The 25,257-nt window shown below is 35.8% G+C and overlaps 3 protein-coding genes across 4 annotated transcripts in view; 2 read left to right on the top strand and 1 right to left on the bottom strand.

Moving 5' to 3' along the window:
* The window catches only part of crbn (cereblon), a 14,165-nt gene extending 8,495 nt beyond the window's left edge, over positions 1–5,670 (bottom strand). Inside the window, exons 1-5 of the mRNA XM_056253837.1 lie at positions 5,523–5,670; positions 4,870–4,979; positions 4,430–4,632; positions 4,094–4,252; positions 3,832–3,988 (exon numbers count right to left, since the gene is read on the bottom strand). Of these exons, the coding sequence (XP_056109812.1) occupies positions 3,832–3,988; positions 4,094–4,252; positions 4,430–4,632; positions 4,870–4,979; positions 5,523–5,595 (702 nt within the window). The 5' untranslated portion in view covers positions 5,596–5,670. The remainder of the gene's footprint in view (positions 1–3,831; positions 3,989–4,093; positions 4,253–4,429; positions 4,633–4,869; positions 4,980–5,522) is intronic.
* Positions 5,671–6,504: 834 nt separating this feature from the next.
* Positions 6,505–7,209, top strand: zgc:152986 (uncharacterized protein LOC101884054 homolog). Its single transcript, XM_056253842.1, has 2 exons — positions 6,505–6,733; positions 6,828–7,209. The coding sequence occupies exons 1-2, from the start codon at positions 6,523–6,525 to the stop codon at positions 7,148–7,150; spliced, it is 534 nt and encodes a 177-aa protein (XP_056109817.1). The 5' UTR covers positions 6,505–6,522; the 3' UTR covers positions 7,151–7,209.
* A 3,541-nt stretch (positions 7,210–10,750) lies between these two features.
* On the top strand, positions 10,751–24,669 carry LOC130087494 (FYVE, RhoGEF and PH domain-containing protein 5). 2 transcript variants are annotated; one of them, XM_056253816.1, is made up of 20 exons: positions 10,751–13,068; positions 13,850–13,955; positions 14,035–14,093; positions 14,218–14,248; positions 14,395–14,501; positions 14,615–14,735; positions 14,943–15,021; positions 15,173–15,223; positions 15,876–15,934; positions 16,068–16,139; positions 16,288–16,356; positions 17,479–17,562; positions 18,969–19,048; positions 19,132–19,225; positions 19,385–19,459; positions 19,851–19,953; positions 20,049–20,158; positions 22,294–22,416; positions 22,503–22,645; positions 23,902–24,669. In XM_056253816.1, exons 1-20 carry the CDS (start codon positions 10,778–10,780, stop codon positions 23,936–23,938), a joined length of 3,894 nt encoding a protein of 1,297 aa, XP_056109791.1. In that variant the 5' UTR covers positions 10,751–10,777; the 3' UTR covers positions 23,939–24,669. The 2 variants fall into 2 exon arrangements, with proteins under 2 accessions (XP_056109791.1, XP_056109790.1); XM_056253815.1 differs by having other exon boundaries at positions 19,322–19,459.
* Positions 24,670–25,257: the final 588 nt, after the last annotated feature.

The raw sequence follows: 25,257 nt of genomic DNA, 5'->3' as shown, positions 1-25,257 counted from the left end.
CCGGCTGGAAAGAACAAGTCCGAATTCCATATTCATAAATCTAAATATCTAAATGCTAAACCTCTCTTTCTTATATTTGTGAAAGAATTTTAAAAATACCTCTTTTCAATTAAGTTGTCTGAGAACAAAAAAAGCCTTAAAAACATTATCTGTTTGTAATTATTTTCCTTTTTTCAGTGTCATGTAATTCTCTTAACTTGTTCATGTTTATTTTATATTATCCCCCTACTGTTTTATTTTTGTTTTGTTTTTATTATTATTTTTTGTTTGTTTTTGTATTATGTTTTCTGTTATTACTTGTGTATTGTTTTAAGCAATAAAAAAAAACAAGTCCGAATGATCAGAGGATTATGTTTAGAATAAGATGTCTGTCAACGAGAGCTGCATGTTTTGTTCATCGAATTTAAGAGTTCAAGGAACAATTCTAAATTCTAAATGTATATTTGACACTAATGACAGTGATGTATTCAATCAACTGTCGAAGCTGGGTGTAATCATTAACAATACGCCGCTGCGGTCGTTTCGGATCTGCCGCAAATGCTGTAACGTTACAGTGATCATCGTGCACGCCGAGCTGCCCAGCACCAACTCCTAACCTTTCTGCCTCCCTCACTTGGTCCTCCATTAGTGCAACAAGAAGAGACGACAACAACTATCGGCTTTGCATCCTATCGTTCGCCTTAGCTAACTCATTCACCACTAGCGGAGTGAGCTGGAAAATTAAACTTTTCCCGAATCATGGCCACCAACAACACTTAGCAAACATTGATCTTGCTCGGGCTTTAACTTCTGGATATTCGGCAGTTTTGCAACAACGGACCGAATAGATTTTCTCACGTCTTTCTCCGCTGCCATTACTGAACTCCAACTCAAACTGACGCGCTATATCAACGTCATCGTTCTCAGCCACTCCCTCTGTTCGCTGATTGGACCGGTAAAAAAATTATTTCTGGAAACCAAAGTCTACAGCACAATCCCAGACGTAGTACTGAAGGAAAATAAAATTGAGCGGAAGTGCGTAGGAGGGCGGAGCCAGGCTACACCCCTCCCTCCACAGCTAATCAATGCTATAGGCTACTTCACCAATAGACCATATCAAATATAAAATAGAGATATGCAACAAGCACGTTTAAACAACGACAAACAATAAAATCAAAACCAGCGTTTCAGTTGTTCATTAGTTCAAGTGGCCTTAATGCATGCACGGCTTTTCAAAATTTCACAAAGCGTTTTGAGATTATTTTGAATGAAATATTGAAGTTTATAATTAAGTGTTTTGGCAGACCACGCCGAGTGGCCCTATGCATTTTTCTAAAGTCGGGTTTTATTCGAACTTTTGCTAACGACAAAAACAGTTTATCTGTCGTCTCTGTCTCCGGGAACTGCGCGTCACAAAAATGAACCGAAAGCCACTTCAGCTCAGTCACTATAAGAAATCGGCTCTGTCTAAAGCCTTTAAATGTCTAAATATTCTGGCTAATAAATGTTATCTGATTATGTAATCCATATGAAAACGAGAGGTACAGAGGATGTACTCAAACATGTAGCCTGTAAGCGCTTCCCAATGAGAAAATGACAAGACAAGGGTGAAAATCTCGCTCTAATTAAATGTAGCAGGCTAAATCGCCCTGAATTAAAATGTAAAAACAGATCAAATAATGCATTTGTCGAAATGTTGCGATATTGTTTCATTTAAGTTCATAATTATTCAATACATGTTATTTAATTTAGCAGCATTACCACGAAGCACCGTGGTTCGATATTTATTTGAATAAAAAATAAAAATAAAAAAACTTAATTCACAAATTGCATGCCTGGTTGAAAGGATCCAAAGATCCCTGTAGACTTTAATATTGAGTTGAACATTTTGTTCATGAAAACAAATTAACATGCGTTTTTTCAGATTATATTTAGTTTTGCTTGGAAAAAGCTGGCCCAAACCAGTTTTATTTCATCAATTACTGAAATAATTAAATATTTAGTAATAAGCTTTTATGACAGAAATATCACTAGGCTACATGTAACTTAAATCATTTAATTCCTTCATTATCAACACTGTCTAGAATAGCGATTTAAGTGTGAATTGTGACTTCTCTTTGTGTTAAATCAGCCTCAGACTCCAATAGCCGGTGGGGGGTTGGAGGGACAGTTCAGTGCTGTATCGAGCGCGCAGGACAATAGGCATAGGTGTTAATGTTCCTCTTTCATATGGAGAGCGAGGGAGACTAAATAAACTTGTTAAAAAGAGATTCAGCGCGAGAGAGGCAAAGAAAAACGCATGTTTTAATTTAATTATGTTGCTTTGGACAATTTTCGTTTTGTAGGCCTACTGTTTTAATTGTTTAATATAGCTGTCATTTCTTTGGCAATACAAATTTAAAATGTCGCAAGAATAAGATTAGCCTAGTGTTTCTTATTTTGCATCGCAAAAGAAATAAACTCTAAACCCGATGCAACCCTGTTTTAAATAAAAAAAACTGTCCCGACACTTTATTTAAACCTTGAAATGTTCGAACTTGGTTTCAAACTTAAGTAATTTTAGTGTTCTTTTACATTACACAATAATTTAGCAGACTAAAGACGTGCTTCTTCATTTTCATTTTCTGATGCAATCGGCTGACAATCTTCCTTCATCAGTTTTTGTCCTTTGTGCAGCGGCTGCGGTTCCAGGAATGTAGCAAATTTATGTTGTAATAATAATTAAACAAAACTCTTGACTTTAAATAAGTAAACAGTTATAAACAGTTAGCTATTTAAGCATCAAGAAGGTTAAACATAAACGCTGTAGGGCAACATCGGTTAACAACATGTATGCTACATTGAGATTCGATCCGAGTCGATTGAAGCTCCTCGAAGCTCGTGTTGTTGCGTTAACCACTGAGCTATCGTCTATACGTCTGTGACTGTTTTTATTGTTTATTTTACTGTTTTACGTCTGTGACTAATTTCAGTATTGTGATTATGAATTATTTTAACTACGTTTCACTTGTTGAATTCATCTGCTACCAGCTTTCAAACGCTCTGAATCAGTGCGGTGCGGCAGCAGATTACGCATTAGAGAGAATAAACAAACACTTTTCAGAGTCTATGATTGTAGCGCCTCTTGGCGGTAAAAGGCAGCAAATACACCCCACATTTTACCGCCGCGGTGGAACGGCTGATGTGGGCATTGTCATGGCTTGCCTCGACATTTGCGTTTGAATAGCGCGCGTCCTCCGTGGGCGTGTCAGATTAACGCGTAATGAAGTGTAATGAGCTGGGGAAAAAAAATCTGACAGCACTCTCTTTTCATACAGATTACATAAACTGAGAATATTTGTTTTTTATATAAATTACATCATTAAAAAGAAGAGAATTCAAGCTTCATAAAGAAAAACCTCTCGTGCCTGTATGACAAGTATTTGCAGAGTTAGAGTTAATTTTTCGGACGTGTTTCAGAATGGACTGCACTGACAGAGAGAAGGCAAAACTCGCATCATGTTTATTTTTCTTTATTTGACAAAAAGCACAAAACTTTGTTTTTATTGTGAGTATACAGAAAAATAATAGACAATTAACAGGATCGATTGATGTATAACACTTATATGTACGATCAAAATCAACAGAGTATTTTAAGTCTATTTTTCTGCTATGTGAAAAAAAAACGGCAAAACGCGCGGGCGCGTTTCTGGTCCCCAGAGGGTTAATAATAATAGTTAGATGTTTTAATAGAATAACAACTACAACAACAATAATAATTGTATTTATAATAATTATAAATTTCATCCTGACCCCCTTGGATGTTTCCTAAAGTGGTCTAAAGTGATGTGCGTTTACCTGCATGTCAGTTACCTGTCTATAGGTCTGGCTGCACCGGTCCTGCTGAGGTGTTGTTTGTGAGCATTTGGTCTGTGGAGTGCATGTTTGCAAGCGGGGCAGGAATTGCAGTGCACATAAAGGGTCTGGCAGAATCCTTTCTGGTAAAATCTGTACTTTTGCCTGACGAATCCTACGAAATATATAGTTTAAAAATATAGAATATAGTTTATCATTACATAACTGAATTCAATGAAAAATAGCATTGTACCCACTGAAAGCGTGTGAATACCCCTACCCATCTGCTTGTGTGCGAATTTCATGTACTCTGAAGCGTTGCCGTCCAATAGCTTTGATCTTCACTGTCTCGATGCCGTACTCCTGTTCCTCACGAAATGCATAGATCTCTGCCGTCGTCCCAAACTCTGCCTTTATCTCTGCTCCACTCGCATCAGGACTGAGAGAAATAGAAACCTGGTCAAACTATGACATACATGTACAAATGTAAGAAATATCAATACACCTGCAAACCCTCTACTGCAACCTGCTTAAATAATGTCTTTGAAGAGGAATCAAAGGTACGTGATCATTAATGTGCAGTAGTTATTATTTTACATCTTGTGTCTGTTAATACCTTTGTGCAAGCACGGCAAACGTGCGGTCTTGGCTTATGAGGTTGCGGAACATGCTGACCTCCTGTGGTCGAAAAAGCTGCAAGGGCAGCGTCTGACCTGGGATCAGAATGAGAGCGACGTGGGGAAGAACTGGCAGATTCTGCACACTGTCCTCATCATGCAGGGTACGGCCGTGAAACTCCTCCATGTCTAAGCCCAGATACTTCACAATGCACACACAAATGAAGACGAACATGCAAAATAAAATAAAAAACTATTGATGACTTAGTTACATTATTTCTATAAATTGAGATTTCTTTTACAGCAAAAATTTCTCCATAAACGACTTATTTAATATTAACGTGCATGCTAATGAATTCAAATGAGTGAAAGAGCTATATCCTAAAAATGATTTTAATCTTATTAGTGTTTAAAAGTACTGATGATAGATGACACTCACAGCGTGTGAAGTTGGCAGACTTGTGTCAAAGTTTATAATACTTGGCTTTTCTGCATCCTCACCATCTCGATCCTCAGTCTCCATGATATCCTCCTCTTCCTCTTCATTTTCTATTAAAAAAAGAAATATAAAGATTAGAAGTGGAATATAATTCCTCTTATTATTTACTCCATTTTCACTTATTACTCATACTTTCATTTTGTTAACTACTACATTACAATGAGTCATCTGAGGACAACTTGCATACATGAAGTCACTATTAAGCAAACAGCAAATTATCAAGCAATATCAGCAAATATCTCATCTAGGTACATAATGCAATGAATAACAACTGTTCGCTGACAACACAATAAAACAACAAAATGCGTACAACACTTGACTTCCACATATTGTTGCATCCATTTTGCTACAGCTCCGTGTTACAAAAATACCGTTGCACACAAGTGCAAATACTGTGTGTTGTGTTCTAAATGACAGGTGTACGCACACTTTCAGTTTGTAAAGAAAACCTGTCAGCTGTCATGTACGGCGACTGCTGCGGATCTGGAAATGTCTGTAAAGATCTCCCTGCAAGTTTTGAGGAGGACATTAAGATGGCATGGTTTCGACTCTGATAACTCCGTGTTTAATAGGACACAAATAGGAATACGCACCTGGCAGGAGCTGTAGTTGGTTCCCCATTTCGTCGTTAACGTCGTTGTCGCCTCCGCCCCTCTCAGCAGCCATAGCCGTGTGTTTACAATCCGCTCTCAAGAAGCAGCACTACCGTGAAGAGACATGCGGACAAAAACACAGCGCCCTCACGTGAATGGATGTTAGTGGCATAGTGAATCTTTTGAATCATCCTAATGAATCGAATCTTTTGAAATGTTTCACACCAAAAGATCCATAAAAAACAATTCGTTCACGAAGAAATGTTACACACTAAAAGAGCGCAATAACGTTTCGAAACGCTGGATCAGCATTGATTGAAATTCTGCGTTTATTGATCGTGATTAAGTAACTTATTTTTTTTCAGGGAATGTTCTGGGTGTATAAGTAAAAGGCCTACTTTGGTAAGTTTGCTGAAATCTATGAATTTCTTTCTTATGGAACCTTGGGCCCAATAGTTTTTGGACACTAGAAAAGTGTGAATTACATTGTATTGTATTATAATTGTGTGTGTGTGTGTGTGTGTGTGTGTGTGTGTGTGTGTGTGTGTGTGTGTGTGTGTGTGTGTGTGTGTGTGTGTGTGTGTGTGTGTGTGTGTGTGTGTGTGTGTGTGCGCGCACCACAATAGGCTATCAATACTACACAAAAAAGCTCTTTTTGAGACTTTCTGGTTTTCAAACTTAGTGGAGCATGTCCATAGTTAATGTGATGAACTACACCTGCGATTTCTCTGCTAGGACACCTTGATGAGTGATAAAAAAAAAAAAGTTAAACAGAATTGCTCTAAATGGAAAATAAATGCTACATTACTTATGAGGAAAAATGGCATAAATGCTTGGCATAATTTGTTAACAGATGCCACTTTGCTTGATAGATATCATAGATGTTTTTTTTTTCTGCTGGTACATTAAATAATGTTTTGTGGCCGATGTTTGAGCAGTAGGCCTATATGTTTAATTGTGTATAGGTTTGTTTAAATATTCTCATTTGATCTTCAGGTGAATGATGGCGTCAGCAGAGCATTTATGCATGGTGCTTCTGTTATGTGTGTGTGGCTGTATTTGTGTGAGTGATTATTACTCGGTTCTTGGAGTTCCTCGCTCTGCATCTTCAAGGGAGATCAAGAAAGCATTTCACAAGCTGGCCCTTAAACACCATCCTGATAAGAGCCAAAGCCCAAATGCACAGCAGACCTTCACACACATTGCTCAGGGTGTGTGGATGCACAAGTGTAGATCCTAAAATACATTTATTCACTACCAAACTGAAGTATTTTATTAATCATTTTGTTCCATTTTTTCCCTTAGCCTATGAGGTGCTGTCTGACAAAGAGAGGAGGCGAGTCTATGATCAAATGGACCATCTAACTAACCCTGATCAGGGCAGAGAGAGAAAGTTCAAGAAAGATCAGAATGAGGACATGGGCACCAATCCCTTCATCAATAAAGAAGCGTTTCATAGTAAAAGGGGTTTTCAGCATTTTAGTCTAGAGGAGCTACTTCATACGCTCCGGTTGGATGATGACTTTTTTATGGGTGAACAACCTGCTTATGAAGGATGGAGTTTTAATTTTGGGCCTGAGGATGATGATGAAACAGTCCTCCTCAGTGATCTTTTCAACATGCTTTGATTTCCAGGGTTTGTTTATTCTTTATTTGTTTGTATATTTATGTTGATTAATTATATATTCAAATTGATTTTAAATTGCTTCTGCACAATTATCTTTCTTATTAAATAAAGCTTTAAATAAACTTTTAAAAAAACACCTGCATATGTCTTATTGTGTTATAGCGATCTGACCTTTGAGGGCTGACCAATAAAAAGGTTACTTTAACCTTATGATTTTTTTCTTTAAAAAAATGTTAAATGTTTCTTAGAACGGTACTTTCCAAAGATAGTGACCTTCAGGGATTTTACCAGCATGAAATGTAAGTTCATAAAAATTATACGCAACTCTTTTTAACACTACATTGATATATGGGCTTTTTAACCCAATAAAGCTTCAGCTGAGCTCTGTTAAGACACTTTCAATTTTTATAAAATTACAAATTCACCCTTCCTTCTTAACAGATGATATTACCTCATTTCTTTCCTTAACTTTTTTTTGTGTTGTATCATTGGTGTCATGAAATATAATGCTCTAGTCAGAGCTGATGCATTAAATAAATATACCTATGTGATATCTTGCATCAACAGGGACTGGTAAACACATTTGCAATGGAAATTGAACACATGCTAATGTATGATCAAAAGGACTGATGCTCAGATAAAACAGAATCCTTGATAAACACTTAACCTACTTTATCATGCTCAGCATTTCCTGCTTGAACTGGAAAGGGTGGAGTGTTCAGGGTGTTTTTTCCCTTCTTTGTTCAATCGATGAACAGTGATTTCGTGTCAGTGTGTTTGTCTCCACCATGTCTTTATGTGCATGTCTATATGATTGTAGTGCCTGTGCTTAACATTTTACTACAGCAGGTTCGCTAACTGCTTACTTGCTGTTAGCGAACTGCCAGTGAGATCTCCCTCATTTTCCAGCGTTTTATTTGACTGCAATGTGAATGAAAACACCAGAATCATACATTCAGGTTATAACTAACTACAACACTGTGTGTGAAGGTAATGAGCCTTTGTGAGTGTGCTATGAATCAAGGATAAGAAATGTGCCTTATAACCATATTTATTTGAGTGGAGAGGAGAAGAAGATATCAATAATATTGTCCTTTGTTCAGTTGCCATTGCTATTCCAAAAGTAGCATGGAGATATGAATATCATAAAGGGAATGGAAGGCATAGACATAAGGATGCCGTGCATGATGTGATCCAGTGTATTATGTTGTGCATGCAACTCTTAACACAAAGTAATACACTTTCCTTTTTTCTAGTTTATCCCAAGTTTGTGACACTTTTGTTGTCATGGTGTCCCAACGATCTGGAACGAATGAACAGGTAAAACATTTAATCCTGCAATAAAGATTAAAACAGGAAGTTTAATCCACAAACTCATTATATTCCCATCTAAATACATAAACATTTAAACAAAAAAAAACTGTTTTTTTTTTTTTACAGAAAGGACACCTGAATAAATTTTGTACACAAATAACATTACAGTAAATAAATAAAATAAGTAAAGTTAGGTACAAGTCCTAGGTTTAAAGTAGTTTTTTTGAAAACCTCTTCAATTGTACTCTTCTCCTGACCTGGAGAATTGAATGCTCACACTAACCCAGACTGAACACAGGCTAAAGAAGTTTGAGGAAGGAAGCATATTTCTGTAGAGATGTTGGAAAAAGGTCATGGCCTTATTTAAGCCCATAGAAAAGACTTCCTACTATTAATCATACATGTAAAAATAACAGCTGCCAGTTTTACTCCTATCAACTCATTGGCCAGTTCAGATGTTGCAGCTGAAGCTAACAGCTACAAACTGATGATTCTAGACCTTTTTTCAGTGCTAGCTTTACTTTAGCCATTTTTGCAGTTACAAACAGACATCTGAACAACTGACATTTGAACTATTTGTATTTAACCTGTGACTGATCTTATCATAAGAGATTTACATGAGGAGAGATTCTAATCTATAATCCTGTGCAGGTTTTTTTTTTGAGGGGGCATCATGAATGCTTGCTAGGGACAAAATGGCTAGGGACGAATTCATAGAAAATCCCAAAAAGTGGTAATATGCTCATTATATAGCCTACTCCACATATTGCCACATATTAAGGAAGGTTAAATGCGGGACAAGAGAGGTTTTTCCTGCAATGCAAACCTCTGAAGGCCATATATTGCCCTCAGTTAACTTTGAACAAAGCACATTTTCTCTATATAATATTTATTTGAGGTATTTATGTTTTATATTCATTATATGTTGTGAGATATAGAAACAAATATTTTTTTTCCTTCCTCAGATCTGTGTGCTCCTGAACAAACTAGGTGGTCAAATTTCTACAAACTGTATAGGCCTATGTATGCATATTAAAAATATATTTAAAAATACAATTTTCCTTATTTAAAAACTATTTATTTGTTTTCTTTTTGTCTTGACGCCCTTTCCTCAGGAAGTCAAGGCGAAGTCTCGACCGTGTGCACGCGCGCTCGTGCTGAGCTCTGTCCTGCACTGCCAAAGCGCAAAACGAAGAGAACGCAGTAGTTGAGGTATAATCTCGTGTTATAATCCCGTGTAAATTCTCATAGGATTACGATTTCATTGTGTTCAAATGGATTTGACCCGTTTTTGCCGTGTCTCAGATACTAGATGATGTTCGACAATGACCGGAGGTGAGTTTTTAACACGATTCTGTAACGAAAATCAAGTAGAATGGTAATTTAGGAAACGAGGAATATGTGTATGTGGGAAATGTCTGAAAGTATGTGAAATAGTATCAAGTTTAGAGTAGCTCACCTTTCGATAGGCTATTTTTTATTTCATTTTCTCAAGAAATTTGTCTCATTGTCTTATCCTGAACCTATGGAGTAATTTACAGTTGATCTGACTGGTTAGATATTTAATTAGGCTATTTGTAAATGCTCAAGAACACATGTGAAATACAATATGGTATTTGCTAATCCAAAATGCCAGCACTGTTTTGGGCATAACATATTAATATTTTTCTAATTATGAGAATGTTTCCTAAGCTATGGGCAATTTTGGCCCGATGGAAGTAATTATACGTAATACAATTTCCACTATATAAACTGTGTTTGATAGTAAACTTGTAGTGAAAATTATATTTAAAACATATACAGTGCAAACTTAAATGGTTTATTTTACTCTTTGTGTAGATCATAATAAATTAATTTTTATGATGGATTTTTATAGTTTACATTAAAAGTTCGGGTCCGTGACAAGGGTAAAAAAATATATATAGCCTCTATATATATATATATATATATATATATACTTAAAACATTTTAAAAATCAGAAATAAACACTGAATGCATGATAAAAGTGTATGCAAAATATAAAATACAAATTAACATCTTGTAATATGTCAAGACAATTGTGTGCATATCATACAATTTTATATAGAAATGTGAATTTCTGAATTTTCTATTTTTTTATTCTACTTATTATTCTTTTGTGTCCATATCTAGAAAATCTTAATGCATAAAGCAGAAGGAACTGCCCTGAATTGTTACAATGTTTACAGTATACTTTCCAGCAATGTTTTAGTAAATATTAATATTTACTTATTACACATTGTGTTTTAGAGTTTCAAGAGCACCCAGACACTTCCAAGCTGAGCCTCTCTTCGAGATGCAATGTCAACCACCTATTCCTGAAGAGTACTGTGCCAATCAAGAACCCAAACCAAAAATTGCATCCAAACCTAGAAAATATCTCCAGCATCATCTCAGTTCAAACTTCCATATGCACTTTCCACTCCACACCAACAAACATCTAAGTCCTCCAAATTCAAGAGGGCATATGGTGGAAATGCATAGAAAAATAGTACTGAAACAGGAGGGGTCACAAGAGAGGAAGACAGAGAAAAAAAAATGTACGGAAAAGACAGTACAAACAGATGAGGCAAAACCGGATGTTATTCTGGAACAGGGGGATGAGTTAGGATGCGGCGATGAGTTGGCACAGGGAATAGATTTAGATTTGGTGGAAGGTTTAGAAGAAAGTGAGACATTTAAGTCAGAGGATGAGGAAGAGTCAATGGATCTTCTCTCTGATTCATCCAGTAAAAGAGAGGTGGGTGACAATGTAGTAGCAGAGCAGATACAAGTAGAGGACATAGGGAAGATAGCATGGGGACTGACTAAAAATGGTGTATCAACATCACATGAAAGTTCTAGTGATGTTAATATGGCTTCTAATAAAGTTTATGGATGCATAACACACAGAGACAGAATATTGTATGAAAACATATGCACCAGTGGAACTTTCATTGAAGAATTTTGCCCAGATGGTATAATCCCAGGCATAATGTTTTCACTTGAAGAAGACATAGATGGGATGTTCCCTGATATTTGTGATGCAGGTGAGGCGTTAGCAGACAAAGATGGACTCTCTGAGTGTGATCTCTTTGAACAAACAGAGCCTCTTGAAAAAACAGAGACAGAGGACAACATCAGTGGAGATATTATGATGCTTACCATTGAGGATGGATTGAACAGCTCTGATTTGTCTTCAACTTCCATTGAGGAAGAGGATGATGAAATGGAGGTGGAAAAAGAGAAAATGGAGAAAAAAGGAAACAATTATTTGTCAGTCAAAAGTGCTTCTCAGGATCTCTCAGCTGCTAATGAGTCTCCAGACTTTCCCTCATCAAACAGTGGAGATGTAAATCTCCTTGAGTCTGATCAGACTTCTTTTTCAAATTCTTCTTCTTCTCAGCCATTTATTGTTTCAGGCTCTGAGGCTATCTCAGATGATGATGCACCAGATGCAAATTACAACTATTGTAGCAAATATGTGGGTGATCATGATGAAGCCATGTCTGCCTCATTAAATTTTGATATCATCAGCGCCCTCTCGCTTGGTCAACAGCAACCTGAAACCCAAGGCCAAAATTTACAAAATAATCAAGATGAAGAGAGCATTGGTGAAGAAAAAGGAGTTGCAAGTGACCACTTGAGTATATCTGAAGGAAAAGAACTCACAGTAGATCATGTGTATGAAGATACCGAGCCAAAAGTCCAAGCCAAAGGCTTTCTTCAGAACAGGAAGTACTTCATGACTCGCTCTATATCGGTGGAAACCCCCAGTAAGAGAGTTGACCTAATGGCTAGCCCTGCACCAGGAAATGGGCGACTTTTGCTACACCCACGCTCCTTCTATACAGATCAGTGTTTCCTTGAAGATAGTAGGCCTGCATTGACTGGTTCATTAGGGTGTCTTTCACAAGGCACCCTCTCCTCAAACTTAGCTAAAGTTACAAGAGTGGATATTCCACCCCCTTTTGAACTTGCATCCATCACAAAGCGGCCAATCAGAAAAAGTTCTCCGTCCCTCCCGAACGAAATCTCTGCTTCTTGCAAGAAGCCTGATTTTGGGTTTAAACGATACCTTCTGCCGTTACGATTCCTTAGGAAATCAGATCGGAAAAGTGTGATGGATAACAGCTCAATCTCCTCCAGGTCCTCGTCTGAGTCAAGTCCACAAGTGTCATGCAAACGCTTGGATTTTATCAGGCATAACATGGGCAGCCTGGAGTTGCAGAACGATCCAGATTGCACACCACCTGTGTCCCCTTCTTCCTATCTCTTCCAAAAGAATAGACAAAAACAAGGACTAAACTTCACTCTTAATAATGATTTGACTTCTAGCAGCATTTCTATTGAGCCAGGCTCCCTCTTTGAGCGTCTACCCCTTTCCAAACCTCGATCTTTTTCATCTCCCAATACCGACTCATCGGAATACGAGAACGTTCAAACCGCTGCTTCTCACTATGAGAATGTGCAGATTCGCCTCCTGAAACCAGTCATTCAGAGTCAACGAAATCAGAGTTCAACCAATGATACTGATGGCTATGTGGATATGAGCAGTCTGCCAGGCTTCCAGGGCAAAAGTCAGTCATCTGAGCAAGAGACAGATAGGTACAATTGTTTATATATTAATATGGTGTTTAATTATATTTTATAGTATTAATATGAGGCTCAGGATTCATTTCAATACAGTTGTGAATTAAAAAAAAAAAATCCAGTTTTGAGGAACTAGACGCACCTTGTTGGGATCATAAGCAATGTGTTATTTAACATATTGAAAACTAAGGCAAATTAACATCTTAAATCTTTTGGTAATCTAATGATATCAATCCTATTTATTTTCTAAATTTACTAGACACATTTGCAGCCCCCATAATCTGTATGTTTTTAACCGAACCGATTATATTACAAAAGCTAATACAAAAGATGCATTTATAAAAAAAAGACGGTAAAAAACACAATATTAAGCAAATCTTTGGTTATATTTTCAGGATTATTTACCTTATCTAAGAATCATGACATCAAGTGACAAGTGTTCATTTAAGACCTTTAGTATGACATCGGATCATACATCTTCATTTTTACAGTCATAAAGACAATGCTGACAGTGTCCACAGTAACCTACTGTACATTATTATTATTATTTTTTTTACATCATGTGAATGAATAAATCCCTTAGTTTGTACATATTACAATTTATTGTTAAAACTGTAGTTTTAAGAACTCAAAGCCTTGCAGTTCCAGATAAGTAAAAAACATTTTTTTAGACAAGCATCTGATCTATGATTATGATGTTTTTGTCAGTAAAGTTTAATGTCCATAAAATAAAAACTTGACATTTTTTATACACTTTTTGACTCATGTGTTATGATTTACCTTTTCTGTTATTTAGCCTCTACACTTTCTGTTCTCCTAATGTGAGGCCAGATGGGACAGTGGGTGTGTCTGTTGGTGTAACTAGTTCACAAGAGAAAAAGACAAAGGCATCTGACAAACTGGTGAGCTTATTATAAGTGTTTCTATGTGTCTCGCTTGCATTTGTTTCAATTTATTGTAACTCAGCTGTCTTTTTTTCAGACTGTCAACTGCTCCAGGGCTTTCTATTGTGCCAAAGAGCTTCTGGATAGTGAGGCCCAGTAAGTCATGAAAACAACATCTCAAGTCTACGAGTAGAGCGGCACAAATTATTTTCATAATTGAAAAACAATTGAATAGAAATACAATATTATTATCAACATGCCTCTTTTTTCTTCATTCAAGGCATGTTAAGACTTTACAACTTCTCTGTGAGGTGAGTCATTCATATATTCATTAATGACGTTGTATGTTTGCCTGTGGTTTTCAGGTGGAAATATGTTGATGTGATTATGAAAAATCAGAAAAATAGTGATAGAGTGCATCCCCTTCCTTTTATTTTTTCTCACTTTCACACAATAGTCAGTTGAAGCCGATGAGAGGCTGATGACAGTGTGGACAGAGGTACCTGATATTTGTACTCTCCACAAAAATATCCACACTTTACTGGAGACCCGCTTAAAAGAATGGTAAGACGCTCTCACCAAAGCATGCGCATATGCTACCTTCAACTGTTTATCATCCCCAAATTATGTTCATCTGTCATCATTTCATCTGTTTCCTATTTCACTCCATTCATCAGGGATCAGAATCAAGGTATCGCTGAAATCATCCTGGCAAAGAAGACAGAGTTTTCCATTTTCTCTTCTTACATCACTCATTATGATGACAAATTGAATTATCTGGAACACATACAATGCACAGTAAGGATTTTTTTTTTCATTGATTGACAACACTAACAGAATCAAATATATGCTTATTACTTGGCATATCCATCCACCAGCCATAATTGTTTAGTGTAGCTGTTCAAACTGTACTGTGTGATTTGTGTGTTTTGTACTGTATGATTACATGTGAGTGTTTATTTATTGTGCTTAGTTACAATACTTAGCGTGTGCTTTATATCTCAGCTACTAGATGCAGTGACCCTGAAAAAGCAGTTCCTGCAGGTCATTGTGCGTATCCTACAGTACCGTATGTTGCTAACAGGTGACGTCTAAATATGTTTGTTTCTGTGATAAACATCCCTAATGTTTTAACTAATAATTTGTGATTTTGTGTAAATCTTATGTTCTTCTTCATTTTTTATGTTTCTTATTGCTTTAAATTTGTTTTTGTTTTTTGTTTTTTTTTCTAACAGACTACCTAAATAACCTCTCACCAGACAGCAGAGAGTTTGAAAATACACAAGGTAAAATACATTACTCAATTTACTTAGGAAGCCATTTTTTTTCCCCCTAATTTAGTTTTCATCAATTTTAAGAAATTGATGTTTGATTCTTATCTTGGCATGTTTGTAATCACCATGGAAACCTTTGGTCTTATCTCTCAGTGTGTGTAATTGATTTACTTAAGCAACCACAAATCTCAGATCTTCAAGATAGTTCCACAAAAGACAAATGACCTTTGACCCCATCGTGCATTTTCATTAATCTTCTTAAACAAGCCTTTCTGCATTATTTATATATGATGATAATTTATGTATGAGGTGCAGCTAAAAGAGAGGGAGGTGTACTGTTATGTTCTGCAGTGTGACGTACTATGCTTAATATACATTTATTTTAAACATTTTTATATTGATTGTGTAATTATTGCATATGCAGTTTTAGAAAATATGTTTAAATATTATAATTCATAATTATTGAATATAGGTCATTAAAATATATGCAATATATTAATTGATCTAATTGATCATCAATTAATCACATTAATCACATCTAACATAAATGTGTGTGTGTGTGTCTATTAATATAATAAAATAATATACAATATTTTTATATGTTGAAAATGCCAATGTATTAAAACATTAAATCTTAAGATGCTATTACTCTCTTGCCCCTCAGATGCTTTGGTTGTGGTCTCAGATGTAGCTTATCATGCCAATGACAGCCTTAAGAATGGAGTGAGTATGTGTGTGTTGGCCTAATGTGCCTGCAGAGTCTATAAGGTTATATGTGTGTGGAACCAAGGCCGAATGTGTATATGACGCCACTGTGACATGTAAGGGAATTTACCTTGTTTTTTTTCTCTGTCAGGCAGATCTCCTGCGTTTGGTCCACATTGAACACAGCGTTCTGGGTTTGACAGATCTCCTACAGCCTGGGAGAGTGAGAAATTCAATGGCTTACTGATCACATAACACCTTATACCTCTTACCCTTTAAAATTTAGTTAATGAAATTGTTTCAGATTTTTAGAGAAAAAAATGTCATTCAGTAATGGTGAGTAAGGTTGTCTATCTGTATCTTTGCCATAGGTGTTTGTGAAAGAGGGCACCCTGATGAAGGTCAGCAGAAAGTGCAAGCAGCCACGTCACCTTTTCTTGGTATGCGAGCCGATTTGATGTGATTTTACCCACAATATTTTTGCAACTTGATTATCCATTATACAAATATTTTTGAAACTACAACTGAAAATCTTCTCTGTCATTTGGTTTTATATATCACTTTTGTTTGCTGAGATGAGTTTGTGAGTGTTGAGCACACAAGACACATGGTTGCTTTCTTTCTACATAGTCTCTCGTGTCTCTCCTTTGTGTTTGTGAGCTATTTTACTTGTTTTTTGAGCTTCCTGGCAGGATGTTGTTCTGTGTGTGTTTATGTCTACATGTGCTATTGTTTTTGCCGTGCTGCTCTCACCCCAGAATAAGTCTGTGGGAACGGGGACAGAGCGATCTGTTAAGATAACAGAACAGAGGGTGACAGGATGGACGTGAGATGGGCTGTCAGAAATACTCTAGACTTTAAAGCCAGACGGACAGTTGTGCCATGAGACGGGCATGTGGCCCCCAGAGTGCTAAACTCGAATATCCCTCATGTTTTATTACTTGATGTAGGAGTCTGTGGCATATCGTAGTTTCTTATGCACCATTGATTAACATTTCAGAAGACAAAATATGCTGCCTTATCAGACAGTATCTGATGGTTAGAAGGCACATCATTTGCACAACATCCTGTCTACAAAGATGAAATTTGGTTGTGTTTAGCAGTATAGTTGTTTTCTTCATTGCCTATGATAACCGACAATCCTGTGCACATGATTTGTTGGAAAGAATAAAAATGGCGTCAGACTGAGTAATTAATGACAAATGGTTCTATTACACAGAGGATTACAGTAAGTATTCTAGTCAGTGATTATTTGCTTTGTTATATCACAACTTGAAAGCACGTTTGAATTTGTTCTAGACTGCTATGTTATCATACCTTGCTTGGAAGCTGGTCTAAAACCAGCTGCTGCTTGTGTTAGTCACTGACTGCAGCAAAGCAACTTGTGGTCAAAACCGTCCTCATAGCGCTCCCTTGTGGTGAACTTTTGTTACTGCGACCAACTCATATTAACTGTTGTGGTATGCAAATAACAAAATGATCAAGTAATTATTTGTGCTTGTATGTTACATGTATGTTGTGTAAGTTATGTATTTCTAAGCCTTAACATTTTACATTTTCAGATGAATGACGTAATGCTTTACACATATCCTCAGCAAGATTGCAAATTCAGACTCATCAACAGATTACCATTGGCAGGGATGGAGGTAGGAATGACCACATTCATGGAAACTTCTACTGTTTATTCATTAATAATGGTTCTTGGAAATCTTTTTTTTTTTCATAGGCATAACACTAATGCAGCATTTTTAGTGCCCAAGATGCTGATTATAAACAGTGTTGTTATTTTTAACTAAAACTATTAAAAATAATTTTCATAAATTGAAATGGAGCTGAAATAAAATTAAAAATAAATATTATATAACAAAAACTTAAACTTGCTAGATTAAAACTTGAAAATTGGTGACAACTGGAAATGTTGCCTTGGCAACTAACTGAAGCAAAATAAGATTAATACAATTACTAAAGTAAAACTGGAATATAAAAAAAAAAAAAGCTAAATAGAAATAGTTTTAAAAACTAATAAAATTACTAAATTACTAAAACTTAACATACAATTAAATAAAAACAAAAAAAAGTGAAAAATAAAAGCAAAATATTAATAAATACTACAATAGCATATAAATAGTACGAAAATAACACTATAAGTATGTATGTAAAGCATTATTTAAATAGTACCTTATAGCACTATGTATATTTTTTACTATATAATAGTATTGTCACGATTTGGGGTGCGTTTCCCAAAGCCTACTATGGTCGCAAGTTCCGTCGTTACCAATAGAGTTCAATGGAAATTGCGATCATAGTTGGATAACGATGCTTTCGGGAAACGCACTCCTGTGTGTTTAGTTTCATTTTCATGGACTTTTAGTTTGCATTCGTCAGTCACTTGTTTCCTATGTTTCCATTGTTCCTAGTTTCCCGCCAATCGTTAGTCATCATGGACACTCATTAATCATCACATCTGTTTGTCATTGTCTCATCACCACTGTGTATTTAGGTTCCTCCTTGTCATTCAGTTGTTGTCTGGTAATGTTTGGGTGTAGCACACTGTTTTATGTTCTGTCGTCGTGTTGAATAGATCTAGCCGTTATTGGGAAATACTTATTCTGTCTTTATCATCTTTGAGCTGGGAATGTGACAAGTATAAATAGTAGAATAATATGATCTAAAAGAATCTAAAGGTCTAAAAGAATAATAATAAAAAATGCTTAAAAGAAAACAAGATGAGAATACAGAACTAAAAGAATGAGGAAAAATGCATAAAAAATAAGAGAATAAACTTAAATTAAAATACATAAAACATGGCAGATCGTTCTCTTCATCATATTCTAGTTTGCTTTTCTTATGTTTAAAAATGTTTTTTAAAAATCCTATATAAATTGTATTTGTTTATTTATTGTTTATATCTTCCTTCTCTCATTTTGGTCTTCCCTCTTATAGAATCTTATTTTCCAATTTATTTTTCCTTTTGAGCTCCATAAATTGTCTGAACCACAGACAGGGAGTGAATTGTAATTATTAAACCTTTCTTACTCTTCTTGTCTTTCAGGTCAGCAAGCCACCTATAGAGAATGCTCAGAGTGCACTGAAGATAGAAGTGAAAGATATAAGCATAACTTTGTCTGCCAGGCAAGTGACATACATGCACTCACTCACCCAAGCATGCATGTGTATGTGTTCAGCATGACTGATGCATGTGTTCCCATGTGCAGCTCCTGCATCGAACGGGACAGTTGGTTTGTTACACTGAATCGGACATTGGTGGAACTTGGCCCAGCATCAGGAGACCTACTGGACTGTTTTGAGGTTAGGAAGCTTTATAGACAGTATGATAAAATGTCAACGTGACACCTGAAAGAGTTGACATTTTGTCTCCTGTTTTGAATTTGTCTTGTGTTTTAGTTAGTGGAGGGTCCTGAGATGTGTCTCGGTGAGAACGCTCCTCCCCTGTTGTCTGTTTCCCAGGTGACCGTTTGCATGAACTGTCCCACACATTTCAGCCTCACAAACAGACGACATCACTGCCATGCCTGTGGCAAGGTACAAATGCATACAGAGAAACATACTTATCTCGATTTGTCCACTTTAGACATTCTAAAAAAAAACTATAAGTAACTTTGCATCTACATGTCAAAACCTACTCATTAGAGTATTATTAGACTGTAGTAGACTGTTAGGTTAGGGTTCGGGTAAGTAGAATAAGTTGACATGTAGTTGCAAAGTTACTTATAGTCAATAGCATCAAAATAAAGTGTCAGCAGATATTAAGCAGACAGTCTATTAATACTCTAATGAGAGTTAATTGACATGTGGTTGCAATGTTATAGTTAGTAGAATGTCTAAAGTGGACGATTGAAATAAAGTGTAACCCATACTTACATAGAGTACCAGTACGCTCTGTTAATTCTATTTTTCCTATCTTATCTTATAGGTTGTTTGCAGAGACTGTTGCAGGAATAAATTCCCCCTCAAATACATGAAGAACAGACGTGCCAAAGTGTGCGATTATTGTTACACTGAACTGCGTAAGAATGGTACAACCACAATATCTTTGATTTCATTTCAAATAGTTTTATCAATTAAACCTAGTTATGCTTGACTCTCATATGTGTGTGCATTTGTTTGAAAGATGTTGCCGCAATAACGGAGAGCTCCAGTCGACCGCTCTCTGCTGTCTTCCAAAACATTCATCCTTCAAGTCTGTGGAAGAGCCGCAAAGGCCATTTATCTTTCAACCAGGTATCTCATAACCTCTGGATTCATATATATATCGAAATAATACCTAAATATTTGTTTGCACTCTCAGTAGATCATTTTTCACACTGATCTAACATAATACATCTAAATTGTTTGATTACAAGACATTTTCCACATCTACTGTATAAATGGCATGGTTATGATGCTCTTAGTAGTCATTTGTCATGTAGTAAGTCACTTTAGTAAGAAAGTGTCTGCTAAGAACATATTTAATGCAGTCCGTCTTGATTTTGGAGCCGAAGGAGTGTAAGTGCTATTAAAAGGGATTTGCACTTATGACCCTGTGCCTTGCAGCTCTTGAAGATGACTCTCATAATTAAATACACCCTTTAATTTCACCCAAAAATCAAAAGGGCAAATATATATACTACATAAAGAAAATTAAATATTATTTAACACTATTAAGATTTTTGCCATTGCATTACTTTTATAGCAATTAAACTCCCCATCCCTATACGCTGATTTCACGCAGCCTCCATTTTGAAATCGAAAGCGAGGCTCCGGTGGGAAGAACCCCGGAAGTACAGATAAACAACAATGCCTTGGACTACCTGAAGCTGCTGCCGCGATTTACACTATTGGATGTTAATATCCAATATAGGATATGTATATAGTTCGTTCCTGCTTCTATTTTTACGTTGTGAATTATATATATAAAAAAATATATTTTATTTATAAATGAATTTCACTGTATATAGTCTAAAGTATGAAAGAAATGTATGTACAGTTTTAGAATAACTCATTTCTACATTAAACACAACAATACGCCATCGCATTCGCGACTCTCCTATGATTAAAGGTGGCACTTCCGGTTTACTTTCCACCAGAGCCTCGCTTTCGATTTCAAAATAACGGCTGCGTGATCAGCGTATTCTTATTACTCTCTCTCTCTCTCTCTCTCTCTCTCTCTCTCTCTCTCTCTCTCTCTCTCTCTCTCTCTCTCTCTCTCTCTCTCTCTCTCTCTCTCTCTCTCTCTCTCTCTCTCTCTCTCTCTCTCTCTCTCTCTCTCTCTCTCTCTTTATATATATATATATATATATATATATATATATATACACTACCGTTCAAAAGTTTGGGGTCGGTACGATTTTTAAATACTTTTAAAAGAATTCTCTTCTGCTAACCATGGCTGCGCTTATTTGATTAAAAATACAACAAAAATCAGTTATAGTATTAAATATTATTCCAGTGTAAATCAGCTGTTTTCTGTGTGAATATATAGTAAAGTGTAATTTATTCCTGTGATCAAAGCTGAATTTTCAGCATCACCAGTGTCAGTGTCTTCAGTGTCAAATGATCCTTCACAAATCAGTATAATATGAGGATTTGATGCTCAAGAAACATTTATTATTATTATCAATGTTGAAACAGTTGTTGGTCTGTCAGTTGTACAGTTTTTTTTTGTTTTGTTTTTAGGATTCTTTGATGAATAGGAAGTTCAAAAGAACAGCATTTGTTTGAAATAGAATCTTTTGTAACATTATAAATGTCTTTACTGTCCTTGATAAATAAAAGTATTGATTTCTTTCCTCCAAAAAATAAAAATAAAATTCTCACTGACCCCAAACTTTTGAACGGTAGTGTATATCTTAAAATTTAATCGTAAAAGTTTAAAATGGGATCATGTATGTATATGTACATGTATGTATATACAAAGAAGTGTTTGGTTGTTTTTATTTTAAAATAATGCCATTTTACATTTTTACGATTTAATTATTAGCTTTTTACCAACTCACGAACCCCCTGCAGTGCCCTCACAAACCTCCAGGGATTCAGAGTTTGAGAACAGGGTTATTATAGTTAACAAACTAAAACTTTTAAAACATTTTTAATAATTGATATGATGCTGAAGTAGAATTAACTATAAATCTTAGCTGTATTATAAATAATACTGCAATAACAATAACACTGTTAAAACTCTGCTGTAATGCATGAAAATCATCACTCATACAAATTTTGTAATGAGATCTATGAATACATTTAATTTAAATAATATATAATTATATATATTTTTTAATATATTTTTAAATGAATGTTTTCTTTATTTTTTGTTTATTTTCCTTTGAATTTGGGGTGAACTATGAAACATTAATATATTATCATGTGTCTTTGCCAAGGTGACAGGGTCTGAGGGCATGATGAGTGGAACGCTGCAGAGGTGCAAGAACAGCAAGAGAAGTTGGAGAAGCCTGTGGTTCCTCTTAAAAGATAAAGTTCTCTACACATATCCACAGCCTGAGGTAATGCACACAGTCACGTTTTTGCACACATTAACTTGCAACATGCAGTTTCTAATCTCTCCCTGTGTCTTTTTCTCATATATAAGGAGAGGGTCGCATGTGAGACCCTTCCCCTGCTGGGTTTCTCTGTGAGGCCGGAGGTTGAAGGGGAAAGCAGCATGTTTCAGCTGTACCACAAAAGTACTCTCTTCTATACTTTCAGAGCCCAGGACAGTAACACTGCGCTGAGGTGAAAACACATCAACTTTACATTCACAGTACATTTATATAAAAATGTATATGATATATAAAAATGAATAATGTTACATTCAAAATGTTTGGAGTCAGTAGGATTTTTTTAAAGAAATTAATACTTTTCTTCAGCATTAAATTGATTAAAAGTGACAGTAAAGATATGTATATTGTTAAGAATTCTATTATAGATAAATGCTGTTCTTTTGAACTTAAAGGGATAGTTCACCCAAAAATGAAAATTAAGTCATTAATTACTCACCCTCATGTTGTTCCAACCCCGTAAGACCTTCGTTCATCTTCGGAACACAAATGAAGATATTTTTGATTAAATTTGAGATCTGGATCACTGCTACATAGGCTTCCTAAGGGAGTGAAACTTGACGGCCCAGAAAGTCATTGAAGAAAATGTTTAAATAGTCCAAGTGACTACAGTGGCTCAACTACAAGTTTATCAAGCGACGAGAATACTTTTTGTGCGGAAAAACAAACAAAAATAACGACTTTATTCGACTATTCCTTTTCTTCCTTGTGGGCCTGAGACGAGAGTTCAAGAGATTTCCACGACACATGCGCGTTTTTTTTTTTTTTTCACACAAAAAGTATTCTCGTCGCTTGATAAACTTATAGTTGAGCCACTGTAGTCACTTGGAATATTTAAACATTTTCTTCAATGACTTTCTGGGCCGTCAAGTTTCACTCCCTTAGGAAGCCTATGTAGCAGTGATCCAGCTCTCAAATTTAATCAAAAATATCTTCATTTGTGTTCCGAAGATGAACGAAGGTCTTACGGGGTTGGAACAACATGAGGGTGAGTAATTAATGACTTAATTTTCATTTTTGGGTGAACTATCCCTTTAACAAATATATACAGTATATTATGATTTCCACAAAAATATTAAGCAGCACAACTGTTTTCAACATTGATAATAAGAAATGTTTCTTGAGCAGCAAATCAGCACAATAGTATGATTTCTGAAGGATCATGTGACTGAAGACTGGAGTAATGATGCTGGAAAATCAGCTTTGCCATCACTGGAATAAAATACATTTTAAAATATACATTAAAATAAAAACCAGTACTTTTAAATTGTAATAATATTTCACAGTATTAATGTTTTTACTGTATTTTTGATCAAATTAATGCAGCCTTGTTTTGCATAAGAGACTTCTTTCTAAAACATTATACAAATAATATAACATATATGTTAGGTTCTACTACTTATATAATGTGAAAATTCTGTTCTGTTCTAGGTGGGTCAACGCCATGGAAGAAGCTACAGTTCTGTAGCATCAGTCGTCCTCGTTGTGTCGTCTTCTCATATCAGCAATTAAATCTGCTATTGATCATTCAAGAGCAATGCATTTGCACGTCATACTCAAAAATCACTACCCAGTGTGACTGGGAGCGCAATCAGCCATCCCTGCGCTAACGTGACGCACCACATGTATTTTTGGAATGCCAAGGGAACAAAATGCTCACACTCAGACATTTATTTTGTGCCAAATGCTTCTTCCAAAGACCTCGTTGAGCTGTGGACACACTATAAAAGGCGCACAGTAGCACTTCCAGCTGTCATCTAGATGAGAATATCTAGATGAGAACTAGTGATATGTTGCTTAACTTAACCAACAGTTTCATTATACAATGAAATATATTATGTAATATCCCAGATCACTCAAATATATTTGGACAATTTCAATAGATAGGAACTGGTGTGAATTTGAGCATCTTATGTTCAATCAGTCTTTTGGACAATGGTGTCTACAGACAACCAGTGGGAGTAATTTTGGACCGATTGTTAGTATCTAGCAAGCAACAGAGCTGGAATTCTTGTTGCACTTGATGAGGATGCAATGTTGAATTACCTTTTGTCCAATTTGCCATTCTGTTCACTTGGAATGTCATGTTTTGTCATCTTCAGTATGAGGGCTTAATGTATATTTATGAGGAATGCATAAGTAGTTTGTCAGATGGATTAACTGTTATTTTATCATTTGAATAAACATTATTTGAGTGTAGTGCATTGTGTTCACATTGAGTTCTCAAACCCCACTAGTGCCTCAACTTCAGTTTTTCTTCTTTTCCTCCTTTTGTCTGTGAACATTTGCTTCCATAATGTGGTTATGCATATAATACCGATAACCTCTATAGGGTTGACCAATGCTGAAATCAAACCATTAACAATATGGCAGTCATTGCTTTGCATGTATGATTTCCTAAATGGTTCATTTAAATTCAGTTATGTTCTATTCAAATGTTTTTGTGTAGTTTTTTTTACAATGCAAATCATTCTAATTCAGATGAGGAACTTTAGGAGGAACCAAGAGTTTATGTTTAGCTCTATAACTTTTATTAGGACCCCTCTGTGTTTTTAAGTTTTATTTTCAATGACAGCCAGGTTGAGTCCACAGAGTGAATTTTAGAGATGTGATTCTGTGATTAAGTATCTTCAACTCAGTAATTAAAGAGTGTATTACAGATTGAGACTGTGTGTGAGGGATATGAAGAAAAAGGGAGGGGTGATGTTGCCCTGCTTCCACGTCCCCAGGAGACAATGTGACCCAGAACAGAGTGAGAGTGTTTTCTGGAGTACCTGAAAGTTACGG

This window comes from Rhinichthys klamathensis, unplaced genomic scaffold (assembly GCF_029890125.1).
Source record: "Rhinichthys klamathensis goyatoka isolate OS25496 unplaced genomic scaffold, OSU_Roscu_1.1 h1tg000109l_1, whole genome shotgun sequence".
Taxonomy (NCBI): Eukaryota; Metazoa; Chordata; class Actinopteri; order Cypriniformes; family Leuciscidae; genus Rhinichthys; species Rhinichthys klamathensis.
Note: the sequence above shows the minus strand (reverse complement) of the source record. Positions and strands in the feature narration are given on the sequence as shown.